The 26,506-nt window shown below is 35.4% G+C and overlaps 1 protein-coding gene across 10 annotated transcripts in view; it reads left to right on the forward strand.

The window, feature by feature from the left end:
- Positions 1-26,506, forward strand: part of C4H9orf135 (chromosome 4 C9orf135 homolog) — a 240,842-nt gene that overhangs the window by 101,508 nt on the left and 112,828 nt on the right. For 2 of the 10 annotated variants that reach the window (XM_032477817.1, XM_032477818.1), the window contains exon 7: positions 22,077-25,642. The exons of 5 other annotated variants lie outside the window; for them this stretch is intronic. In XM_032477817.1, the coding sequence (XP_032333708.1) occupies positions 22,077-22,265 (189 nt within the window). In that variant the 3' untranslated portion in view covers positions 22,266-25,642. Of the gene's footprint in view, positions 1-14,836; positions 14,961-18,248; positions 18,398-22,076; positions 25,643-26,506 lie in introns of those variants that run through there. 3 more of the 10 variants (XM_014551797.2, XM_032477814.1, XM_006172769.3) reach the window with 3 other exon arrangements.

Genomic DNA, 26,506 nt, shown 5'->3' on the forward strand with positions numbered 1-26,506 from the left:
AATTATATTGTTCTTTCATATCCTTATTTTACATTTCACTAATTACTGAATTTAACACAGAATTTTAAGCCTGAATTTTTTCAAATATTTATTGGCAATTCTGGTTTCTTCTGTGAACTGACTAGGTATTTTTAAAAATCTACTTTTCTGTGGATTTTGTCTTTTATTGATTTAAAAGAATTTTTTTATTCTGGGTACTAATGTTAATTTGGTTAATTTTGTAATGTCTTCTTTAATCTATTCTCTTGTAACTCTGTTTATATTGTCTTTTGAGCAATAGAAGTTTTAAATTATAATTTAATCAAGACCTATACATAAATGTCAAACTAAACCTTTTACAAATTTTATGTGTTTGTATACATATATACACAACACATATGTAACATATATTGAGTCATCCATCTATAAATAAGGAGTTATTATGTCCTTCAAAAATTTTTAATTTTCTCCTTATATATTGCAATTTTAAGTTGGATATTATCATTATGCTTTCTAATTTTGTGTTGCTGGTGTATGGGTATGATATTTTTGTATATTGATCTTGTATCCAACAACCTTCCTGAAACTTCCCTATTTCTGTGATTTGTAGATTCTCTTGGATATTCTAAATGTACAACCTTATCATCTGTGGAAATGAAAATATTGTTCTTCTATTCCAGCTATTATACTTGTGCTTCTTTTTCTTTTGTTTTATTGTATTTGATAGAATCTCCAGTACATCATTGAATAGTAATGCTGGTAGACAATTTCTGTGACTATTTAGGAAAATGTTTCTGGGGAAGATTTTCATCAGCTTAGTTTTTATTCTCATTTATCATTTTCTTCTCATAGTAATGTTGCCTTTTTCTGTTCACTTTAACTATGTTGAATTTTCCTAGACTAGCAACAATCTGGTAATTAATTGTACAGAAGGGGAATGAAAAATTTAGAGTTTCCTCAATATCGTGGTTCAAGAGTGCCCTCTTCTGTTGAATCAGTGAAGTGAACTTTATTTCATTAATGGCATCTCTTTTTTAGAAGAGTAACTTCTGGGCTTGATTTCCTCTTTTTCTTTTCCTTGCTAGTTCCCCAGAGAGAGCACCTTCCCAAGACTGCTATTGTGGTCTTGCATACTTTGTCTTTTTTCTTGGAAGGCCAATATTCAAATCCTCTAGTCTCAGACTTGTTCTTAGTATTTCCCCATCAGGGAAGGATGCCCTCTTTCTGGAAGTCATGCCTCTGTGTTTCATCCCCACCTGGGACTTGCCATTCTCTCTTCTCTTCCATGTAATCCCTGCCTGATTTTGCTCTAGCATGGACTCCAGATCTGGCTCTACTAATTCTGGATTGTTCTCCCACCTATGTGTAAACAAAAGTTGCAGTCTTCTCTAGCCTCTGTTATGCTCTATACATGGATGATTGTGTGATTTTGTTTGCTTTGCTGTTGATCTGTATGGTTTTGGAGGATGTATGTCAGAGATTTAGATTTAAGAAACCCAAAGGATCTAGGCATGTGCAACGGTCTTCCTCTATGACTGCGAATTTGTCATTTAATCTTTGTGATTCTTGTCTTTTCTTTTTTTTTGCCTTACATAGTCTAGTGTTGTTAGGTTTCATTGATTAGGATTGTTGTATCTTGGGTGATTTGTTCCTTTTATCAGTAGGTAATGATCTGTATAAACTAATAATTTTTGATTCATTGTCGATGACATACAATATTAATGTAAGAGCACTTATTTGCTTTTGGTTAATATTTGCTGGATATATCTTTTTATATCCAATTTACTTTCAAACTTTCTTTGAAAACAATTTTATTTTAGGTGTAAAAGCATAGAGTTAGGGAGGAGATCAACCAAGATGGACAGAGTAGGAGGATGTGGAACACACCTACCCCCATGAACACATCAAAAATACATCTACATGTGGAACAATTCTCACTGGATACTAAAATGTAAATGGCAGAAAGACCTCTGTACAACCAAAGCTGTTAAGAAAGGTCACGTGTAATTGGATAGGAAGGGAAGAGAAAAAGAAAAGCAATCAAATTGGGACTTGTGCTTCTGGAGGGGACTCAGAAGAAAAGGAAGATTACACAGTGGAGACCTGCCCTGGAGACTGAGCCGTTCAAGCCACAGATGGGGTACCTCAGTCCTGGGGTCTGAAAAGAGGGAGATATGCCTCTTGGCTGGTTGGAGGACCGCTGGGACTAACAGATGAGGCAGAGTGGAGAAAGCAAATTGAGGACTGCTCTAGTGGCTGCTGGGTTTCCTACAACCACCTCGGCACTGTACCAGCCTGAGCTGAGCTAACATTCTAGCCTCACTATTCCACATCACTGGGTGGTACTTGCCAAATGAAAATGGAAACATAACTTTCCAAAATTTACAGGATGCATCAAAGCGATTCTAAGAGGAAAGTTTATAGTTGATAAGGTTCTTCCTCAAGAAACAAGAAAAATCTCAAAAATCCTAACCTACCATTTAAAGGAATTAGAAAAGAAGAGGAAACAAAGCCCAAAGTCAGCAGGAGGAAGGAAATAATAAGGATCAGAAAGGAAATAAATTAAAATAGAGAACAAAAAAACCCACAGGAAAGATCAATGAAACAAGAGGTGTTTTTCTGAGAAGATAAACAAAATGGATAAACTTCTATCTAGGCCTCACCAAGAAGGAAAAGGAGAGGACTCAATAAACCAAAATAAGAAATGAACTAAGAGACATACAACCGATATAACAGATGTACAAAAAAAACTATAAGAGAATGTTATGAGCAGTTGTATGCCAACCAGTTGGACAGCCTAGAATAAACAGATGAATTTCCAGAAATGTACACCCTGCTAAGACTGAATCAAGAAGAAACAGACAATTTGAACAGAGTGATCACTAGTGGTAAAATTGAATTTGTTTATCTATTCTTTCTCTTTCTTTCTTTCTTTCTTCTTCTTTCTTCTTCCTTTCTTTCTCTTCTTTCGTCTTCTCTTTCTTTCTTTCTTCTTTCTTCTTCTTCTTCTTCTATCTATCTACTATCTAATCTACCTATCCTACCTACCTACCTACCTACCCTACCCTACTTACCTATCTATGACTATCTCCCAGCGACAAAAGTCCAGGACCAGATGACTTCACAAAGGAATTCTTTCAAACTCATGAAGAAGAACATCAATCGATGTGCTACACCACATTAACAAAGGAGGGATAAAAACCACATGATCATCTCAATAGACACAGAAAAAGCATTTGCCAAAACTCGACATCTATTCATGATAAAAACTCTAATCAAACTTGGTATAGAGGGGACATATCTCAACATAACAAACGCCATTTATGACAAACACACAGCTAACATCAAACTCAGTAGTGAAAAGCTGAAAACCTGCCTCTAAATTCAGGAACAAGACAAGGATGCCCACTCTTGCCAATTCTGTTTAACACAGTATTGGAGGGTCCTAGCCATAGCAGTAATAAAAAAAAAAAAAAAAAAAAGGAAAAGAAAAAGAAATAGAAGGCATCCAAATTGGAAGGAAGAAGTAAAACTGTGATGATTTGCAGATGACATGATATTATATAGAGAAAACCCTAAAGTGTCCACCAAAAAACCATTAGAACTGATAAATGAATACACTAAAGTTGCAGGATACAAAATTAATATACAGAAATCTGTTGCTTTTCTATACACTAATAATGAACTATCAGGAAGAGAAAGCAAGAAAAAAGCTCATTTAAAATTGCATCAAAAATTATTAAATGCCTAGAAATAAACTTAACCAAGGAAGTGAAATACCTATACTCTGAAAACTATGAAATATCGATGATGGAGATTGAAGATGATACCAAAAAAATTGAAAGACATCCCATGTTCAAGGATTGGAAGAATTAACATGGTTAAAATGGTAATACTACCCAAAGCAAGCCATTAATGCAATCCCAATCAAAATACCCATGACATTTTCATAGAACTAGAACAAATAATTCTAAAATTTATAGAAAACCACAAAAGACAGCAAATGGCTAAAATGATCTTCAGAAAAAGAGAACAACGCTGGAGGAATCATCTTTCCTGACTTCAGGCTCTACTACAAAGCTACAGTAATCAAAACAGTATGGTACTGGCACAAAAACAGACACATAGATCAATGGAACAGAATAGAGAGCCCAGAAATAAACCCACACACCTAAGGTCAATTAATCTATGACAAAGGAGGCAAGAATATACAAGGAGAAAGACAGTCTTTTCAATAAGCAGTGCTGAGAAAACTGGACAGCTGCATGTAAAAGACTGAAATTAGAACATTCTCTAACAGCATATAAAAAATAAAGTCAAAATGGATTAGAGACCTAACAGTAAGACCAGATACCATTAAACTCCTAGAGGAAAACATAGGCAGAATGCTCTTTGACATAAATCATAGCAGTATTTCTGGGGGTCTGTCTCCTAAGGCAAAAGAAATAAAAGCAAAAATAAACAAATGGGATCTCATCAAATTTAAACATTTTGCGCAGCAAAAGAAACCACTGACAAAATGAAAAGGCAACCTACTGAATGGGAGGAAAATATTTGCAAATGATATGACAAGGGATTAATATCCAAATATGTAAACAGTTCATACAACTCAATATCAAAAAAACAAACAACCCAATCCAAAAATGGGCAGAAGACCTGAACAGACATTTTCCCAAAGAAGACATATAGATGGTTAACAGGCACATGAAAAGATGCTCAATGTTGCTAATTATTAGAGAAATGCAAATCAAAACAATGAGATATTACCACACCTGTCAGAATGGCTATAATTGAAAAAGAGCACCAATAACAAATATTTGGTGAGGATGTGAAGAAAAGGGAACCCTTTTACACTGTTGATGGGAATGCAAATTGGTTCAAATACTGTGAAAACAGTATGGAGATTCCTTAAAAAACTAAAAATAGAGCTACCATATGGTCCAGCAATTCCACTCCAGAATATATTAAGAAAAAAACCACTAATTTAAAAAGATTCATGCACCCTAATGTTCATAGCAACACTATTTTCAATAGCCAAGATATGGGAGCAACCAAAGTATCTATCAACAGACTAATGGATAAGGATGTGGTGTATATACAATGGTATATTTTACTCAGCCAAAGAAAGAATGTAATCTGCCATTTGCAGTGCCGTGGATGGACCTAGAGAATATTAGGCTTAGTGAAAGAAGTCAGAGAAAGACAAATACTGTATAATATCACTTATATGCAGAATCTAAAAATAAAACAAACAAATGTATATAGTAAAACAGAAACAATTGGGTGGGGGTTAGGGGAGGGGCAGATAGGGGTATGAGACTGATATAAACTACTATATGTAAAATAAGCAATAAGGATATATTCTGCCACATAGGGATTTATAGCCATTATTTTGTAATGACTTTGAATGGAGTATAATCTATAAAAATACTGAATCACTGTGCTGTACACCTGAAACTAATATAATATTGTAAATCAACTATACTTCAAAAACAAAAACCAAAAAAAGCATAGAGTTAGACTGTATAAAACAAGTTCATGTTCAGTTTGTGTCTGAGAAAATACTTTCACTGATGGGTTTAAACCCTTTACTCTCATTGTGATTGCAAAGGTATTTAATTTTATTTTTATAACTTTAGTTTGTCTTGTGAACAGAAATGATTTTTGTCTCTTCCTTTTCTTCTCCTTTCCTGCTTTCTATTAGATTGGTCTCTAAAAATAATATCCTATTTGCTGGTTTGAAGGCTACATTTCTAATTTTTTTTCTTTTAATTGCCAGTAGTCAGGCTTTTAGTGTGCATCAGAATCCCCTAAAGGGCTTGTTAAAACACAGATTACTAGGCCCACCCCCAGAGTTTCAGTAGATCTGGGGTGGCATCCAAGTATTGGCATTTCTTATAAGTTCCCAGATAATGTTAATGCTGCCCCTCTGGAAATCACACCTCAATAGTCCAGCAGCAATTGGTGGTTACCACGAAGTAAATATTAGCACCCATACCCAATAACTGTTAGTTGACTTGCTAGTTACTTTGGAATTCTTTTACTTATTGAATTCTCTACTTTCCCGCTAGCTAAACCATGTGTTAAAATATTTAGATTTTCTTGTACCCAATATTTTTAGGTGTGCAATTCTCAGAAGTGTTTTTTGACCATCTAATCCCATAATATTGCCAGGAACAAAAGGACTTTAATTTCTCATAGGATAATAATTTTTCCCCCCTGTTCTGAGCGCCAAACAGAGAGAAACTTTCTTGCAAGTTTCCCTGGTCTCATGGCTGGAGTTTCTTTGGTCTCTTTTATATGGAGGTATATAGCCTTTACAGACTCCTGACTATAAGTAGAAGTTTAGCTGTGTGCCTTCTATGAACACAAGGCCATGCCCCCTGCCTTTGATAGGCAGTTCAACTCCAGCTTTGAGCCTTAGGACATCAGCTTATGGCTTCCCATTCTGAGTATCCTTTCATTTCTAGCACCACAGGGTTTCCCTTTTGAGTTTGGCTGTGCTTGTAGACTTTGGGAAGGGAGGATGTATTTCATCCAGCATTTCTATGTGCTTACTGGGGTGGAGGTTGGGGAAGCTATGCAATCTCAGTCCACCTGGTTGTCTTCTCTTATCTTTTCAGTTGTCATCTAGCAGAGAACACATGGCATAGGGTCAAAAAGGTTTGGGAGGCAGAAAGTGAGTGGAAAAGAGAACCCCAAAGGTCTGGAATGCACCTGAGCTTAGAGACTTAGGGTTGGCAGCGTATTGTTAGTACAGAAGAATAGTAGGTGGTGCAGAATTTCAAGTAATTAAAGGAAGGGCATTCTGGTAGTGGTAGGTAATGCTATAAATGAGGGCTTGGAATTTTTAAATTTTTAAATTTTTTTAGAACTAATCTTCCCTGAAATGTTTTTATTTCATATAAAGTATATACTACGAAATTTAAAATATTTTTCTTTTGGAGTCATTCTTTTCTTAACTATTGCCTTACCCTTCTTAGGTATACATTGACAACATATGCTGAAGAATATGCTCCACCATATGAATATCAGCCACTTGTGAGTATAAGAGCTGAAAAGCCATATTCTAATATTTATTAAAATGATTCTTTACATCTAATGTAAATAGTCAAGCTTGAGAAGAAAGGACAAATTGCTGAGATTTATTATGTTTTATATTTATTTAGAGAGATTAACTTTTGTGGGAGTCAATGGAATATTTTATGATTATAATTTATTTGGGGAATTAGTTTATAGATATCAGGGAGAAAATATTGCATTGTCCAAAATACTTTCTTCCTCATCTTGTTTTATTGACCTGCTCTCTAAATTCAGTTTATCTTGAATAAAAACCTACCTTTCTATTCATTTGTATTGCATCAGCACATGAAAATAGTGGTTTAATTTAGCTCTGGGAAATATGTATGTTGATAAAACATGTCCAGTTTACAGCTTCAATATACTTGTACTTAAAAAATTATACAATGAAAACAAAACAAGGCTGCTTCCTATTACTCGGGTTCTGAAAGTCTTAACCAGTGCAATAGATAAGAGACTTAATTATTGAAAAACAAGGAAAAAAGTATTTATTTACAGATAGTATGATTATCTTCTCAGGAGAACCAACATGTTAAAATGAGAAGTAATTAGAATGAATAAGACCATTTAGTAAGGTGACTGAATACAGAATAAGTATATCAAAGATAGTATCTTTCCTTAATATTAATAACTGCTTAGTAAACTGTAAAAGAAAAAGCATAAAAATTACTATAGCAACACAAATTTAAAATACTTTACTGAGTAAAATTCCAGATCAAATAAAGATCAATAAAGAAGATGTAGTAGTTTGTCTTCAAAGATGTTGGACAGGCCACTTCTCCGGCAAGAGGTGAATGTTCCTTCATCTTTTGAATCTGGTCTGTCCAGTGACAAATTTGAAGAATAGAACATGGCAAAAGTAGCCCCATGCCAAATCTAGGCTAGCTTTACGAAGACTGCTTCTAACTCTTGGAGCCCTGAACCACTATGCAGGAAATCTAGTCTACTCTGCTGGAGGGAGAGGCCATGAGGAGGAACACTGATGAGCTTAACTTATGAGTGAAGGAGCCATCTTGGACATCCAGCCTAGTGAGCCTGGACTGCAGGTCCAAGTGCCAAATGACTGAAAACCATAAGAGATTCCAAGAAGACAATAATAAATTATAATTTGAAGGCATTAAGTTTTTTTAAAAAATAAATATACACCCAAATGTAACAGAGAGAATTTTCCAATACAAGGAAATAACTACCATTTGAGGGGACTGGAAAACTAAATTATAAATTAAATTTATAAATTTAATATAATTACAATAAAAATCCCAATAGATTTTGTTTCTATCAGAACTCAAAGATTCTAAGAATTATTTGAAAATATAAACAGATGAGAATAATCAAAAGCTTTTTTGAAACAGTGGCATAAACAGTTTAGGGAAATAAAGGATTCATGGTACTACCTTCATCATATGTTGTACTCATTTCTTTTTTCTCATTAAAAAAGAAAAGCATTCAAGCTAAAAAAAAAAAAGGAAAATCGAGAGCCAAGGGTTTTTGCTTTTGAAAACCTTGTTCTATTTTAATAAGTGAGAAGTTTAAATTTAAGTAAATAAAGGCATATAAGATATTTACGTGGAAAAAAAGCATTCAAGCCATTAAAAAATCAAATATGATAGCTTATAGATTAATATGCTTAATATATAAAGTACTCAGACCTATTGGCAGGAAAAATGTTAAAAACTCTAGGGAAATGAGCAAAGGCCATATAAAGACAATTCACAAGCAGGAAATTATTATTGTTAACTAGCTGATAAATATAGGGAAAATCCCAATTTACGTATAATAAAATATATGAATTAAAACCGTAACCTTTTTGCTAATAAAATTGGCAATACTTTAAAAAATGATAATACTCAGTGGAGTGAAGATGGCGTGAAATGGCTACTTTTTTCTATTGCCAGAAATATTGTAAATTGTTTTAGTCTTTCTGAAAAGGAATTTGGCTATATGAATCAAAATACTATTTGATCTAATAATTCTCCTAAGAAGTTTCCCCAAAGAAAAATAATTCAAACTAGAGATAAAATTTATATCCAGAGATACTCATGACTGAATTATTTATTATGGCAAAACTTGGAAAGTACCTAGTGTTTTAACATAAGGTGTAGTACTGTAGGGGTTCAGAATGAGCCTCCCCAAAATGTGTTACTCCTACATGAGGAGTATTTTGAGCTAAAAGCAATTGAGACTCTGTGGGTTCAAGATAAACTGCTGCCTTTCCCTTATCTACCTAGAAGAATTTAAATTGGGAACTTTTTCCCAGGAAAAAAAAGTTATTACTGGAGATATATTTTAGCTAAGTGGCCTCATCTATATGGCAAGACAAACGTCTAATTGCCAAATATCTGCTCTTCTTACCGTTCTGTGAACCCTCCTATCCTTGGAAGCCCCAGGCCCCTATCCCATTCCTTAGCTCAGTCTGATATATATACCTCATTTTACCTTTCTGTCTTTAAACCTCTTGTGTATATGGGGGTTCCTGTATGTATGAAATTAAATTAGATTTTCTCTGGTTATCTGTCTCATATCAATTTAATTCTTTAATTCTAGCCAGAAGAACCTAGAAGTGTGAAGTCTTTTTCCTCTCTGACAATACTTATTAATAAGTCATAATCACATGATGAGATACGTTATAGCCTTTGTAAAGTCCATGGATAGTTCTTAGTGTTTTGCTAAATCTTCTTACTTAAGGTCAAGAAAAACATTAAGATACAAAATTGTATGTATATTTTATCTAAACTGTAAAAATATAGAGGGAAAAAAAACCCTGAAGAAACTGTCAAAATGCTAGTGAAGTTGCTCATTGAATGGTAAAAGTCTAGGTGATTTTCTTAATCTTTATACTTTTTAGCATTTTCCAATGCAGCAAGCATGGTGGCTTATAATCAGAAAAACCACAAAGAAACAAATATATTTTAAAAATGCAATTCAGGCTCATTTCCTCATATACATGGATTTGGCTCCATCTCTGAACAAAAGGAAGTTGCAGGACACATAATTAAAAACTCACAAAATTCAAAGGACTAATTTCCCCATAGGCATATATATAAAAATGTGTCATGCATTCTCAGGGTGCATAAATCTTTAGCTATTGTGTTATATATTCATACTTTTTACTTTTTCAGCATTATTTCTAGTATTTCTCATATTGCCTGTTTCCACATTAACAGCACAGCATTCAGTATGCAATGGCAGTTGTTCGGCTTACATTTAGAGTTTTATTCATCCACTTTTAAGTTCCACGCCAAAATAATTGACTTTGCACTAAAAAATGTTTTAGCACTACTTCTAGCACCCCAATTTAATGAATACTTGCATTACATTGTTATAGAGTACAAAAATATTTTAAATTATAATGACAGTAAATGGTTTAATAACAGCAGAATAGTGACTGAACTCTTAGAAGTTACCATGCACATAAACAAATGTGTGATTCGTAAAATACTGACAAAGAAGGAGAATACTTTTTACTTGCTAGAGACTTCACTATGTGGCCTTAGCATAAATACAGTTCACCATTCACTCAGGCTACCACCATTACAATCATGCAATTCCTGAAGAAATCTTGAAATATTTGGATTCATATTATTTAAAATTTTGTGCATGAATTGAGACTTTATAAATTTTTATATTATGGTCTCTTATATTTGCTTAATTCATATTTGCATAAAGTAGGATAGCATTATAAGTAGTCTAAAGGGAATCCAAATTATCCCCCCCATAGCTCTAGACATGAATGAATAAATACAGAATATTAGGAAGTTATGAAATCATTTCCAAGGAGAGAAATGAAAGAGAATGGCAAGCTATGTCTTCAAAACTCCACCTCTTAAAGCTGGGTGCTTATTTTGGCCCACCGCAATTTTGGTGAAAGATACCTTCTCTTAAATTCTTCCCTATCCTTCTCCCAAAGAACAAAAATAAAGGAAAAGTTTCAGAGAAATTGTATTAGAAGATTGGTCTAAGGCTGGCTGTTTGTAGGGTATGTGAGCCTTTGGGACAAAGGAGAAGTGAGCTGAGGATAATGGTGAAGAGTCAACTGAACATAATCAGGCTGAGTAAGGAAAATAATTAGTTCAGGCATGGACTAGCAAATGCAGGAAGTTGAAAGGTCCAGGGAATTTTCAAAAAAAAAGAACAAGCATAGCAGTAGTGAGTAGGCCTGAGATAGCTAGAAGTATTAGAGGTAATAAGCAAAGGAGATGTCCTGGAATTTATTGGAATTTCAGATGTAGAACAACTCTGGGGAATGACAGATTTCAGGATGTGGCATGAGAATGAGTTTCTATAATGGAATCCAAGCCATTGACTTGAAAAGGTGAAAAAATGGTAAGCCAGAGTGTTGGCTAGAGTCTAAATACAGGTGTTGGAAGTCAGCCTACAAGATAGCAGGAAAGAAAGGTAGGGCCAAAGACTGAGTCAAATGACCAGTCCCTCAGGGGGAGCACCTTAGAGGTTAATGGCTCCTCCCAGCCCTGCAACTGGTTTGGAATAAAGTGTGACTTTTGCCAAATTTTTATCCAGAAAATTAAGGCTGAACTTTACTTTAATTAGGTAATGTTTCAGGGTCCATGATGTGTCTTCATGACTTTTATTTTAGTACTACTTTCTTTGTACTGCATCTTAATGTATCTACTATTTATTTTTTCTTTTTTGTCCTGTTAAGGTTCTGATTCAGTATCTACTAACAAAAGGTTCTGATTCAGTATCTACTAACAAAAGAATAATGGCCATTTGCTGAATATGCTTGTTTATCTTATTATGTGCTATTGACTGAAATGAAATGAGAGAGAGTTTAGATTCTTCTGCAAATGAGGTAGTGGTGGAGGGTGGAACTGGAGAAGAAGGAAGGGGTCATATGATTGTACCTAGTATTTTTTAACTGGTGTCAAGATGTTCCAAAATGCTGCTACTAGTTAACCGTAGAAACAGCCCTTTATTGCTTGGGTTCAGAAGGATATGGTGGCCTTCTTTGACCTAAATTCATGCCTAAAAGATCTCACTGTGTACTGCACATATGTATGCTGACCTTATACATGTACACATAAGCATGATTTTGTAGCTTATAGGCAAACAGTTCTGATTCTAAATCTCATGACATTCTACCAGCACTAAGACCCCTGCTTCAACCATAGGATCTGCTGGCAGTTGCTCTATAGCTCCACAGGGCTTTCCCAGCTTCCCTCATTGATCTGTATTTAGATAGAGATAGATAGATACATGGGTAAGTTAGATAGTCCATCATAGTCTGTCTCTGTCATCTCTCTCCTTCTGCCTGTCTTCTATTGGTTCTGATTCTCTGGGGACTCTGATTCTCACTGATACAGACAGAAAGATCTTTATGAGCTCTCTGACTCTCAGATTCTATGATTTGATTTGATTTGATTCTCATTGATTGTTTCTCAATTGTTTCTCTAGTTATTTATTTATGACCAAGTAATCTTTTTGATTAAGGATCTTGGCAGACATTTAATTCAAGTCTACTTGAAAATTAGGAATAAATATCTTAACTCCCACTCACCTCATGTATCACCAACAGTTGAGAAATTTTGGGCTGTTTCTCTGGAAATTCAGGTTCTCAGTTATTTTTTAGTGTTATATCCTTTCAGTGGAAAGAACCCTATTTCCTCTGCTAGTATACCTTCATCTCATATTGCTTTCTGAAATTAAGTAACCATGACCTCGTTTTGTTTCTGGATTAAGTCACAAAAGCTAAGTTCTACCTCAGAGAATTTGAGATTGTGGGAGATTTTATTTTCTTCCTTTTGATTATTTTTAATTTTTATGGTGAACGTATTTGACTTTTCTAAAGAAGAAAAAGCAAAGAAAAAATTGAAAAATCGAGAACCCTGGACCTCATATTTATACGTAACCATACCATTATAAATATAAAACAGTGGCAGATATCCTCAGAGTGAGGAATAAGAAAATGATATTTATTTTTTATATTAAAATGATAGGACCAATCAAACTTTGTGCATAAGAAAGAAAAATGTGTCAGTAACTAAGGTTTAATAGTGTATTATTTAGTTTTTGGTCCTGGCCATTACTAGAGTTTGAGCGATATTAATCTTTAAAAGTCAGCTTATTTTGTGATGTGATTGTCTGTAGAGATCTCTATATTTTTCTTTGTGATGACTGGATTCATTAATGATATAGATGTTTATACTTATATTCACAGCCTACACTTTCTTGTACTTCCCATGACTATTTTTCTTTAGTTGAATACTTGTATTTGTTACAAATGCTCTTCCTTGTAAAATTTTATCAGATAAAAAGAGATAGTAAAGGTTTCTTAAATACGTAATATATATTACATAGATATATATATATATATATATCTCCAACTAATTACAGGTTCTTTATAGCTGCCTTTGCCAATTACTCTTATTCTGTAATGAAATCATTGGGGGAAAAATATCCAATAGAAATCAAATCATTTTAAAAATAGTGAAGGAAATAAATGAAGGGATCTGTCTAAGATGCATATCCCCTTGTGATCCCCAGGGTTGGTAAAGTAGATTTGTCTGTAAGGGAATTGTTCTCTTATATCCTTTGTCACTCTGCATGTGTTCTTATAAGACAACTTTATTAGGGGAAGGCAGGCCTTCAGTCAAGTCACATAAGTGGGAAAGAAGTTTATACATGATGTACACTGAAAATAATTAAAATATCACAGCAATCTTCTTTAATATCTATTTTCGTTCCATCCAATGTGACATTCAAATAAATAAGCTTGTTGCCTCAATACCTTTTAAAGTGTAAATGGAGTACCCCAAATGAGGATGCTTATAGGCATGCTAGAGAAGAATGATCTTTGCTGTATGAATGCCAGGTGGTTAATAGCTATCTGTAATGGTGGATACAAGGTTAGTTCGCAGTTACTGATTTGGCCAGGAAACATAACCCATTATGTATTTTTATGGATGATCTATCTGGATGAATTGAGACTGTTTTCAAATTATCTTATAATATTAAATTAGGGAGAGTTACTGGTGTTCCAGAAGGCAGGCCTAAAACTGAAAATCACCTTGATAAATAAAGTATGAAAAAAAAAATGATGAAATCAGATAAGAATAAGTGTGACCACAGAACAGACCCTTGAAATATCAGGAAAATTGGGTAAGGACTGGGTATATGGTTGACTAAGAAACAGCAATGTCATTTTCTTTTGAAAAAAGATTCAAGAGATAATGGTGCTCAGAGGCTATGGGAATGGGGGTGGGAAGAGGATGGGAATCTAAGAGTTGGGTACTCATCACTTATTGTTACACTGATACATTTTACTGATATAAGGGTAAAATCATGTTCTATTTGTCTTTCAAAATGAAGGAAGGTCAACTGGGGGCTCAGGAGGACCCTTCTGTAATATCCTAACCTGTTTTTCTATGATTTGTTACAAAGAAGGAAGAGAAAGAGGAGTAAAGGAAGAAGAAACCTTTATTAACCTTAACACAGATCTTTCCAATAGTGATTCTTGCTGGATCTTTAGTGGTTCCTGTTTCTACAGGGCCTATTGGTCCTCAGTATTCCTTTTTCTGACACTCTTTTTATCTACTATCAGGATGTTTCATTCAACTTCCTCAACCCTTCCCTGAAACAGCATGCTCAAAGATAACAAGAGATTGATTCTTACTATTGGTTGTGTTATGTCAGGTCTTGCCCTCTATAATGCTTCTTAGGAAGTGAGTAATTGTTGGCTACAATTCTTCACCCTTCCACTCTTCAGAATCTAGGACATTCCAACACTCTCTCCATACCTCTTCTTCTCTGTCTTTCATAGTTCCTTTATGGACCCAGCCACGAGTGTCCCCAAGATTTGGGTCACAGAACCCTGCTGCTCTCATTTTATACAATCTCAGAGAATTCATCCACTCCCATGGCTCTATAACCATCACTTTTTTGAGGTAAATTATTTTTATATAATTTCAAACTTACAAGAAAGTTACAAGAATAGTACAAAGAGCTCCCATCTTTAGCTAGAGTCGTCAATTATTTACCATTTGAGAGTAGGCTTGAGACTTTGTGCCCTTTTACCTCTAAATAGTTCAGTGCATATTTCTTAATAACAAGGACACATAGCTATGGTAAAATTTTCAACCTTGGGAAAATCGATACAGTATCATTATATAAGCCACAGTCCATATTCAGATATAGTCCCTGATCCCAGTAATGTTCTTTATAGCTGTTTTCCCGAGCCAGTGATCACTGCTCTGCTTAGGGCCCTGACCTTTCTCCAGGCCACCTGTCCCACAGCAGTACCTTTCAGATAAACATTTTGTACAGATGTCATCTCTAAAAATATCTAAAAAGTGAATCATCTTTTCTCCCTTAAAACAACTCCCCCCCATCTCCGTATCTTTCCTATTCTTTTTAGTTTTGTTAGAATTCTCCCAGCTGTCCAGGTTTGAAGTTATGGAACATAACTGGTTTTTTATTCCCAATTAAGCTAGTAATTCTTCTTGTGAAATGTCTCCTCCAGTCTGGCTATGCATAAGCCATTGTGCTCTGATGCCTACCTATTCCACAATTCAGACAAATTCTTTCAGTTACCCTCATCTACCTGGAGGGTTCAGAAAAAGCTTGCAGTGATTGTCCTATCTTACGTGAACTTTGTCAGAACTCAGGGTCTGTGTGGCACCAGCATAGTGGATCAGCCAATAATGTATGATAATTCACAAATCTGTTTCTATACACCATTTCTAAACACTTCTTCCCACCCCTACTAAACAGATGTTGAACAACCATTTAAATATTATGTTAGGGTGTTAGAAATATAATAACTATCTGTGCCTCAGACATGCAGAGGAAATATGTCTAACTGATTGCTGGCCTTCTTCCTGAGCCCATCACCAGTGGGAAAACACTGACTCTTCAATTCATGTAAAAATTAGTCTGATTCCATACTTTAAATAGTTCCTATAGGAAATATTTAATCATCCTTGAAAAAACTCTCACTTTCTCAGAGATCCTCTCCTAGCCCCTGTTTGTAGGAAAGAGCTAACATAGCGGGACTGAGGCTGTCACCTGTTAAAAGGTCTGCTTGCAAGATTGGCTTTTGGTTGGCATCTAGAGATAAGAATTCCCTAAGAAGAGTTGCTCACTGTGTCTAAATTGTTTGTGCAAACAATGTGGCTTATGTTGAACACCTGTTTTCCTTCTGGGAGTCTGGAATTTCATTATGTGCTAGGCAGAGGGTGCCTATGTGACCAGCTCCCAAGAAAAATCTTGGCCTTGGAGTCTCTAATGAGCTTCCCCAGTAGACAGTATTTCACAACTCATGGCTGTGGGAATTAAGCGCCTCCTGTGTGACAGACTGGGAGAGGTCTCTGAGTCTCAGAAGCTTGCACCTAGTTTCCTGTGGCTATTAGCCCTTATGCCTTTTCCCTTTGCTGATTTTGCTTTGAATCCGTTTGCTGTAATAAATTCCAGCCACAAGTATTCTAAGTGAAGTGGGCTGGAAAGAGAAAGAAAAATGCCATATGATATCACTTACATGTGGAATCTAAAAAACAAAAAGAACACAAACTACTTATTATTTATAACTTAGATGATTGATTTCTTGAATATGTGTAAGCACATTTGACTGTTCTTTATGATTGGATTCCTGCATTCTGTTGATTCTTATTTTGTGGTTGGCTTTATTCCTTTGGTAACTATGTAAGTTTAAAAAGCTAAAGCTCTAATCTGTTCTTAGAAACAATGATCAATACATATATGTAAACCAAAAAATGTGCAGTATATTGTATATATGTATTTACATGCAATATAATATATATGTGCAGTCAAACTGTAATAATTCTACCTAGTAAAACTGAAGAAGAAAAAAAATAATAGCCACAAGTACAATTTCATTTTGAGTCTGGTGAGTTCTCCTAGCAAGTCATTGAATTTAGGGGTGGATTCACCCTATTTTTATCCCTGTGGCAGATTATTTTCCCCAAATGGTTGCAACACATGCTGCCATCCCATATGCTCTTACAATGTGATTTTGACACCCTTCACATTGAGAGGCAGAGTCCACGTTACCACCCCTAGAACCTGGGTGAACTATGACTATGATGGAGGTGGTGCTGTGTGACTTCTGAGGTTAGGTGATAAGAAGCAATGCAGCTTCCTTCTGGTTCTCTGTACCATCTTTATTCTCAGAACCCAGCCACCATGCTGTTAGAAAGCCCATGCAGGCACAAAGAGAGGACCTGTGTAGTTGTTCCATCAACAGTCCTAGCTGAAGTCCCAGCAGACAGTGAGCATTAACTACCAGTTGGAATGAGAAATGTTTCCACTGCAGTACTTGAGTCACTCTCAGCTTTCAAGTCTGAGCTGAGGCCCCAGACATTATGAAACAAAGAGATGCTGTCTTAGCTATACCTTTCCAAATTCCTGACCCAAAGATTCTGGAAATGACTACTGTTTTATACTGCTACATACGGGCTGGCCAGTTATGCAGCAATAGAGACTGCATCTCTTGCCAAGATGACATCCAGGTGTATGGAAAGAGGGATGCAGCTTAGCATCCCAATGCCAGAGGAGAAGAGCGGGGGTTTTTTTATGGTGTCCTCTGCCTATTCTGGTCTCCAGGATGATATCCCTAGTCCAGATGGTTGCTCTTTTCCTTGCTGGCATAAATGGCTGTAGTCTGTGGATGTTGTTAACTGTCAGTCTTTTTCTATTTCTCACTCTTTTTCTCTGGGCTTGATTGGAGCCCTCATGGCATGTTTGAGATGACTCTGTCTCATTTCTACTCCTGTAGATACTGTTGACCCCACAAAGCCTTCCCATTAAGTCCCAGCTCCAATGCTCAGCTCTGCAGCTGAGAGTTGAATCCCCTCTGCAGACTTGCAACTTCTTCGGGATCTTATTTATGCCACAGGACACCAAATGTGGCTCAGGATTGATGATTCTCAGAGCCCCCCTCTGCCTAACTATACTGCTCTACCAGTTTGGGTTTGACTGTGCCCCAGGCAAATGAAAAGACAGCCTGAGAGTTGGTCTGTTTCGAGTTCTCATGCGAGATGGGGGTCAGGAGACCCCTTATTCCTTTCAGCCATTATTCTCATTTATCTAATGCACTTCTCTCTGTCCAGGTCAGTGGGACTCAGTCTGATTTAAGTCTAGAGATGGGAAAATTGGGAGCTATGTTGACTATTTCAGCTGTCCTGCTTCCCTTTTCCCTTATTTTCTCCTTCCTACAGTGCCCCAGACTTCTTCCCTATCTTCCTCGTCTCCATTCCAACTCTTGTTTAAGCCTTAATGGCAAAGGATGTTTTTTCTACATGCTTGGAGAAATCTATGATCTGAGTCTTCCAGGTGTGATCATTGATATCTTAAAATCCTCCAGCGTGTGAATTGGATTGTAAGGCTGTTTTCTTTTGGAAAAACTGTATTTTGCATTAGAAGGTGATAATGACTTTGCTCTTTGGTTGCCACTTTTTTCTGAAACAAATTTTGATCTCCTCCTGAATAAATGGGTGGTTATACACACTGTCAGGTGAAAACTACTAATAATTTTGAAATGATTACCCCCTCCCTATATACTTGATTTAAGAGGTGCACCAAATTACTTGCTTGTCCAAAACTCCCACCATCTTAGTTTGGCTTTGGGTGTGAGATGCAGTCAATATTAAGACCCTTTAAGGTGGTTCTTGATGAAGCTGCTTTTTTCTATTCTATTTTGTGCCTTTTGCATTAAATTTTGAAAAACGTCCTTTGTTCTGCTTCCTTATAATAATTATACCCTCCTGGCTCCTAATTGTTCTTATTTTTTAAAACCTTCTTTATTCACCTATTCTATGGTTGTATCCTTCTAATTCCTAAGTGTATGCTTAGGCACAAATTTACTATTCGCCTTTCCTCCTACTTTTTTTATATGCCCAGCTCTCTTGTTTTTGACCCATTTCCTTGCTCTGACTCTCAATACCTCGGTGTTCCGATATTGCAGGTTATTCAGGTATATAATAGGATGCTTTTAGTAAGTTGTACAAAAACCAACTCAAACCAGATTAGGCAGTAAAAGCAATTTATTGGCTCATATTTTTTGAAAAGTCTGGCTTCAGGAAAGGATTGATACAGCACTGTCATTGTACTTTTCACTAACTCTCAAATCTGCATTTTATGGTGTTGGTTTCATGCTATACTGATTATAGGCAGACTGCCAACAGCAACCTGGGCTAGATGCTTTCTTATTTATGTCCAGTAATGAGAAAAGAGCATTTTCTCCCCAAGCCATTGAACAGACATCTCAGGCTTTAAGCTGTTTGGACAAACTCAAGTCACATGCCTAACATGAAACCAATCACTATCATTGAGAGTGGACTGAGATTATCCTGATTTTTTTTTTTTTTTTTTTTTTTTTTGGGCCAATAAGATTCTGTCTCTAAAGCTGGAAGGGAGTTAACCTACTCAAACTGCTTGGCTACTATACAGTGGGAAATGGGAGAGGTGGATTCAGGATGAGTTGGAGTCAACTCTTAAAGTTTCCATGAGATAAATATGCTCATGTCTTCCCAACTTATTGTTTGCTAGTGGCCTTACTTGGTAGCTTGAAGTCAGCCACGGTTTCCTCACTCCTCATTCCTCTTCTTCTTCCTATCCCCTGGGAAAGGAATATTTACATCACAGAAATTGGCAAATATTACACATCAGTTTTGTGGGGGTTTTGGTGGGGAGTGGGGAGCTGTTATACCAATACATCTCTGATAATGGGAGGCACTCAATTTTATGTGTGTTAACAGGCAACAACCTCTTAATCAGGTTTCCTAACTTCAGAATTGCTCACCCCTATTTATCCATTTTTAAAAAATAACAGCTTTACTGAGATATAATTTATTAAGGTTTAATTTATGTGCCATAAAATTTGCCCATTTAAGGCAGGCAATTCAGTGATTTTTAATATATCTACAGGGTCATACAGTCATTGCCACCATCAATTTCAGAACATTTTCACCATCCTAAAAAGAAACCCCATACCCATTGTATTAGTCAAGTTTCTCTACAGAAACAAAACCAAAGCTAAAAACCCAGGAAAGCCAGTGATGTAATTCACTTCAAGTTTGAAGGCTGGAGAACCAGAAGTACCAAGGAGCAGGATAAGATGAATGTCTCAGCTCAAGCAATCAAGCAGGAGGGGGCTAGTTCTTACTTTCTCTGCCTTTCTCTTCTATTCAGGCTCTCCTTGGATTGGATAATGCCCACCCACGTTGGGGAAGGCAAACTGCTTTTCTGAGTCCACCAATTTAAATGCTAATTTCATCTGGAAACACTCTCACAGACACAACTCAGAAATAATGTTTAGCCAAATATCTTGGTGCCTCGTGATCCCAAGTTGACACATAAAATTAGCCATCACATCCATTAACAATCACTCATTCCTTCCCTTCCTCCTATCCCCTGGCAAAGCTACTTTCTCTCTCTGTGGACTTGCCTATTTTGGACATTTCATATCAAGAATCATACAATGTGGCTTTTGGCTTAGCTTCTTTCACTTAGCATAATGTTTTCAAGGTTCATCCATGCTCTAAAACTACCAATATTTTTTTCCTTTTATTGCCAAACAATATTTCATTGTGTGGACAGACCACATTTTGTTTATCCATCCATCAGTTGGTGACAAGTGAGTTGTTAAGATCTAATTCTAATCATAGTTCTGGAACCCAGTCCTTTTCACCTTCAGTCTTGAGTACCTTCTGCTGCCAAATCCTTTTTCTAAAACATCACATTTAATCTTGTCACTCACCTCATCAAAATAAGTCATCCTCTCTGCCTAGGAGATGCTAAAGGAACATGTTGACGTTGCATGTGAAGCTCCCTTTAGTTCTCCTGCAACTGGGGTAGGAATGGGCAGATCCTGCTTCCTTCTTAGTGAGCAGTTTGACCAATGATGCTCAAATCTCATTTAAAGGGCCTCTACCTGACTGAAAACAAACAAACCCCAAAGAAACAGACCTCCAGTGACACAAAGCAAAAGCTCTAAACTATATAGAAAGTGGCTTGGATATTATGAGCTTTTGGATTTTATTGTTTATATATTTTATATCTTAATTATTAAGAATTTCATGAGAGTCCTGAAGGGATAATATGCCTTACAGGCAGATAGCTTGAAATTCTGGATGAATCATTTAATATTGGCATTCTTTAAATTCTCTCCTCATATTTTAAGCAAATGGTCTTTTCTTATATGTAAAGTGGGAGTAATAAAGCCTGTTCCTGTTATGAATTAAAAGTTACAAATACTCAACTACCATGTTCAACCCATAATAGGCACTTAGTAAATAGACACTATAATGGTTGCTATGGTTGAACATATGGTTAGAATTTTCAATTAATTTTGATAAAGCCCATCTAAGATTAGAACTCTTTTGGTTTTCTTTCATTGTTTTATAGTTTTGTTCCTCATCTACCATTACCCTTGATGTAAACTGAAGGAATCAATATTTCCTTTGGAAAATAGTCAATGATAGTATCTTGTTTTGTAACAGAAGCTTTTATGAAGCCTTTAAGGATAAATACCTTAAATATTATACTGGGTTATACTGAGGTAAATTTCCAATAGGAATGAATCTTTGAACTTGTCATTCACTGGCAAGTATGGCTTGGTAGTAATTATTAAAAATATAACCCAAGATATTATTCTTTGGAATGATTATAACATATTAATTTTGAAAAGTGTTGAATAGTAGTTAAATTGTAATTGGTTTTGTCTCATGTAGATGGTCATATAATTTAAATTGTTTTTATGCTGTGTATTTATGGTTTAGAAAATTTTACATATATAATAATTTATCACTTTAATTTTATAGATAAAACAACCATGAACTAGATTCTTCTTTTAGAATTTGAAGTACTTATGACTGCAACAGCCAAATACAAGAGGCATTAGTAATTTGAAAGATTAAATTACTCAATTGTTTGAAAATTAACCTTTGAACCTGTGTTAGTAAGACTAACACATTAAAGATCAACTTTTGGAAATCACTCCTTTTTACATATTTCAGTCATTTAATATTCTCTTTTTCTCCCCATAGGATTATCCTTGTCAAGATGATTATTCAATAGTCCACAGAAAATGCCGGTCTCAGTTCACAGATCTAAATGGTTCCAAAAGATTTGGCATTAACACTTGGCACGACGAGAGTGGGATTTATGCCAATTCATATGTAAAACAAAAACTTTACCAATTAACAAGTGGTCCTATTGTCCCCTTTTTAAAATAACTAATGAAAGGTAATGGATGTAACAGTTGATGATTTTCTATTGTAATAAATGCAATGGAAGTATTACCATAGTAGGTTCCTCTAACACAAAATCTTATATTCTAGACCAGTATGTATATCCTCCTTTTCATAAGCTATTCTGATATTTTCCAAAATTTAGTATGTTTATCATTGAGGATATGCAACCCTCAACCATATGGTACTTGGAGGAATTTTATCTTATTTTATTTTATTGACTGTATTTATTTTAAATCTTATTAGGAAAAATGCATAATGCTAACACAGTCATGCTTATGATTGTTTAGGGTGTACCTAATTTTAAAAAAAATGACATTACTTAAAACTTAAATTGTACTTATAAGTGAATAAAAATTTAGGTGATACTCAAATTCGACAAGTTTCAGCAACACTTGTCCTGGGATGAAGAGAGAGTTTACAGAAAGCCAACGTTCAGTATTTCCTGTTTTTAATAATATTGAGTGTGTGTGTGTATGTGTGTGTTGGGGGGAGTGTGTCTGTTTATGTTTAATATATCTATGGTGGCTAGCTGCACTGTGAATTATCATCAGCATAATCAACATATTTTTCCTTATTCAGTATAACACTTTTTGATTGTATGGGGTAGCAGAGATGCAGACAGAATCCTAGTGAAACTTTAGGGGTTTGATGGAAAATCCAATCATCTAGTGTTAGATTTAGAAGAAATCCTAGCAGTTGTTTTGACTTACCCTTCAATTTTACAGATGAGCAGAGACTCACGAAGGTTCAAGAAGGTTGCCCAGGGTTATATAAATAGCAGATTCTAGTTGATCTTTGAGGGGTGGTTGAACTTTTAATTTTTCTGAGGATGGGTTTATTTATTTGGTAAGCCTAAGCTAAATTTATTCTCGTTTTCCTTTTTAAAAAATTCATGAAATAATATTTCATGATAAATGCTAATTTGATTAGCAAAATATGGGAAAGACTATAAGCTTTATGAGTAGAGAAATAATAACTAATAAAGAAAATGTGGTGGTGAACGCCAAGGAAGCATTCACTAGCAGAGTTTTACTATAATTTCTTGCTGCTTTAAAGTGTGTCTGACATGTACACAAATATATATGTGTATTATACATACATATGTGATGTTAATTCTTTGTATATTATCTATTATAGTGGATACCTACCTAGAATTACCTTTCCTTCCACAGACTACAAATTTAAGTTTAAACATTCATTAACATATCTAGGATGCACAGCTATTTGAAGTATGCAAATCTGGATGTCAAGCTACTCATAATTTGATTTTTTTCTTTTTGTAAAGAAGACATCTTAATGACCATATCATTACCTTTGAACAATGCCTTTTACTTAGGAAAAAAATCCACCTACTTTAGTAGGAATTTGATATTGTCACAATGATTAACATCACATTTTGCATAAATGACCTGGGTCTGCCATGAGGGATCAATTTATAAATCAGCTTTGGTTTGGTTCGACAGAGAATTAAGTAAGAGGGATTTTTAAACTGGTAGGGTAAAGTGATGCATTGGAAAAAAAAGATTACTTAGATCTTTTAGGTATAATTATTTTGTGTTGATTTGGATTTCTTTACATAACTGCTTTAATGGTTCTCACCAGAATCAAAGACCATTTCAAACAACAAAAACTGGAACTCAGATTTGACCATTGGAGAAATATCTTCTTTAGGAAGTGACCACACTGCCTCCTGATGGTTCTACACGTATACTTCATAGGATTTCACCTGAGACACGAAAATAACACTATCTCTTGTGTTTATACAGTTATCATTCATATTTGTTCAGTACTTTTCTTTTGCCTGTTATGTGTTATTATGTCAGAACTGTTGGTGTGAGCTCACTGTGGCAGAATGCAGACTGCTGCTGGGAGAATGGGAGATGGGTTGGGCAGATCCCAAGTAGATGTATTACAATGGTGGTCCTTGAGTTAAGTTTGGCCTACAGATATGTTTTATATTAGTCTTCAGAGTTTTTTTTTCCCCCATACATCTTGAAAAATTGAGCCAAATTTTATAGACTAGGACATTTTGCTTTAAAATATGAATTTTTATGTCCTTGACAAATTGGCAGATCTGGCAGCACTGGTCTGATTTTGATACAGCAGTAATCAGCAGCGGTATGGTGGGAGGCCCTCTTTAGATGGGTAAGTTCATCATTTTGCTGCAATTCTCACCTGGTATATTTCTTATTTGTGGAAGGCATTCTGCCCCTTTATGTAAGGAGAGGTTGGACAAATATGAAATAAGTTGTAGAGGGAAAGGGGTGGTAGAAAAGTGACAAAATTGATAGCTTCTTGGTGACTGAGATTAGGATGACAAAGGCAGAGGCTGCATCCTTAAAGTAGGGACAGCAAATCTGGTTGAGTTCAAGAAGGAATTGAGATCATGGAGTAGATGATGTAGAAAGCAGAGATGGAGAGTGGGCCAAAGTCTTCACTTTAGAATTACAGAGTAGAGAAATCTCAGATCCACTGGTTTATGCTGGGAATCCATTTGTGCTGAGGCAAGAAGTGAGAGTACTAGACTCAACCCCTAGGATATGGAGCAAGTAGATGAAGACAAGAAGCAGAGCCCAGCCAGCTTACTGGTTTATTTACATAGGAAAATAACTCCCTGGATTCCGGTGCTCCAGAGATACAGGAAAACTCCAGATTCAGGAAGACCCTAGGCAGAAATGGTGAAGTCCTTCCTATGGGGCATAGAGTATATGCGGCAGGCTGGGAGAGCCCACAAAAATGCCTGGCACTGCCACCATCAAGAATAGAGCAGCAGAAAGATTATCTTCTAAAACTATACTGACCAAAAGCTAACTTTATTTCAGAGTCAGTGGCAGAGCAGTTTGCCAATAGCTGGAAGCTCACTCCAAATAGCTGTGGTAGGGCAAGCACAAGGCAACCATTGTAAATCAAAGTGGAAAACCCAAACAAAATCTCACACAGTAAATCAGTGTTCCAAATACGAAGATCCTAAGCTTTGTAAAAAAAAATTTTAACAGCTTTATTGAGATACGATTCACATGCCATAAAGTTCACCCTTTTAAAATGTGTAATTCAATTATTTTTGGTAGATTCAGAGAGATGTGCTACCATTAACACAATCAATTTAGAACATTCTCACCACCCTCAAAAGAAACCCCATATCCATTAGTTGTCGTTCCCCATTCCCTCCCAATCTTTCAGTTCTAAGCAACCACTTCTGTCTCTATAGATTTGCCTATTCTTGTTATTTTATATAAGTGACATCATGGTCTTTTGTGACTGGTTTCTTTCACTTAGCATAATGTTTTCAAGGTTTCAGGTTGAATGAAATATTAGTGCTTCATTCTTTTTTGGCTGAATAATATTCCATTATATAGCTGCACCACAATATATCCATTCATCAGTTGATGGACATTGGGTAATTTTTTGGCTATTATAAATAATGGTGCCATATCTATCTATCTATCTATCTATCTATCTATCTAATCTATCTATTTATCTATCTATATCTCCAAGTATGAGTTTCTGTTTAGACATATATTTTCATTTCTCTTGGTCATGTACATAGGAGTGGAACTGCTGGGTTATACAGTAACTATACATTCAACCTTTTGATGAACTGCCAAACTATTTTCCAGAGTATTTTACATTACCACTAGCAATGCATAAGGGTTCCCATTTCTTCATATCCTTGCCAACATCTTTTGTTTTCCGTTGTTTGATTATAGCCATCCTAGTGGGTGTGAAGAGGTGTCTCATGGTTTTGATTTGTATTTTCCTGATGGCTAATGATGTTGAGCATCTTTCCATGTGCTTATTGGCTATTTGTATATCTTCCTTGGAGAAATCTTTATTCATATCTATTTTTTATTTTTGGTTTTTAAATTTGTTTATTTATCTTTTAAGATCATAATCTTTTGTAACATAATTTTCAAAAAATTGGGACACATAATCTGAAAAAAACAGATTTTTGTTTTGGGCTTGAGAAGCAGCTTGGAAGTTTTCATTTAGAATCAAATACTGGAATTTCTGCTACAGTGCAAGAAAATATTTGAAAATGAACAGAACCTGGATGATCTTGTAGGCAAGCACTGTTAAGTGAACATTTATGATGCACATGTGTGTGCTGAATCAGTATTTTTGATAATGATAGTGATAATGATGATTATAAAGTAAGTCAATATAGTAATATTGAAGTTATTCATAAAATTCTGGGAAATGGGTTCTTTAATTTTTCATCACAT

The sequence above is a fragment of the Camelus ferus genome, chromosome 4 (genome assembly GCF_009834535.1).
Source record: "Camelus ferus isolate YT-003-E chromosome 4, BCGSAC_Cfer_1.0, whole genome shotgun sequence".
NCBI lineage: Eukaryota > Metazoa > Chordata > Mammalia > Artiodactyla > Camelidae > Camelus > Camelus ferus.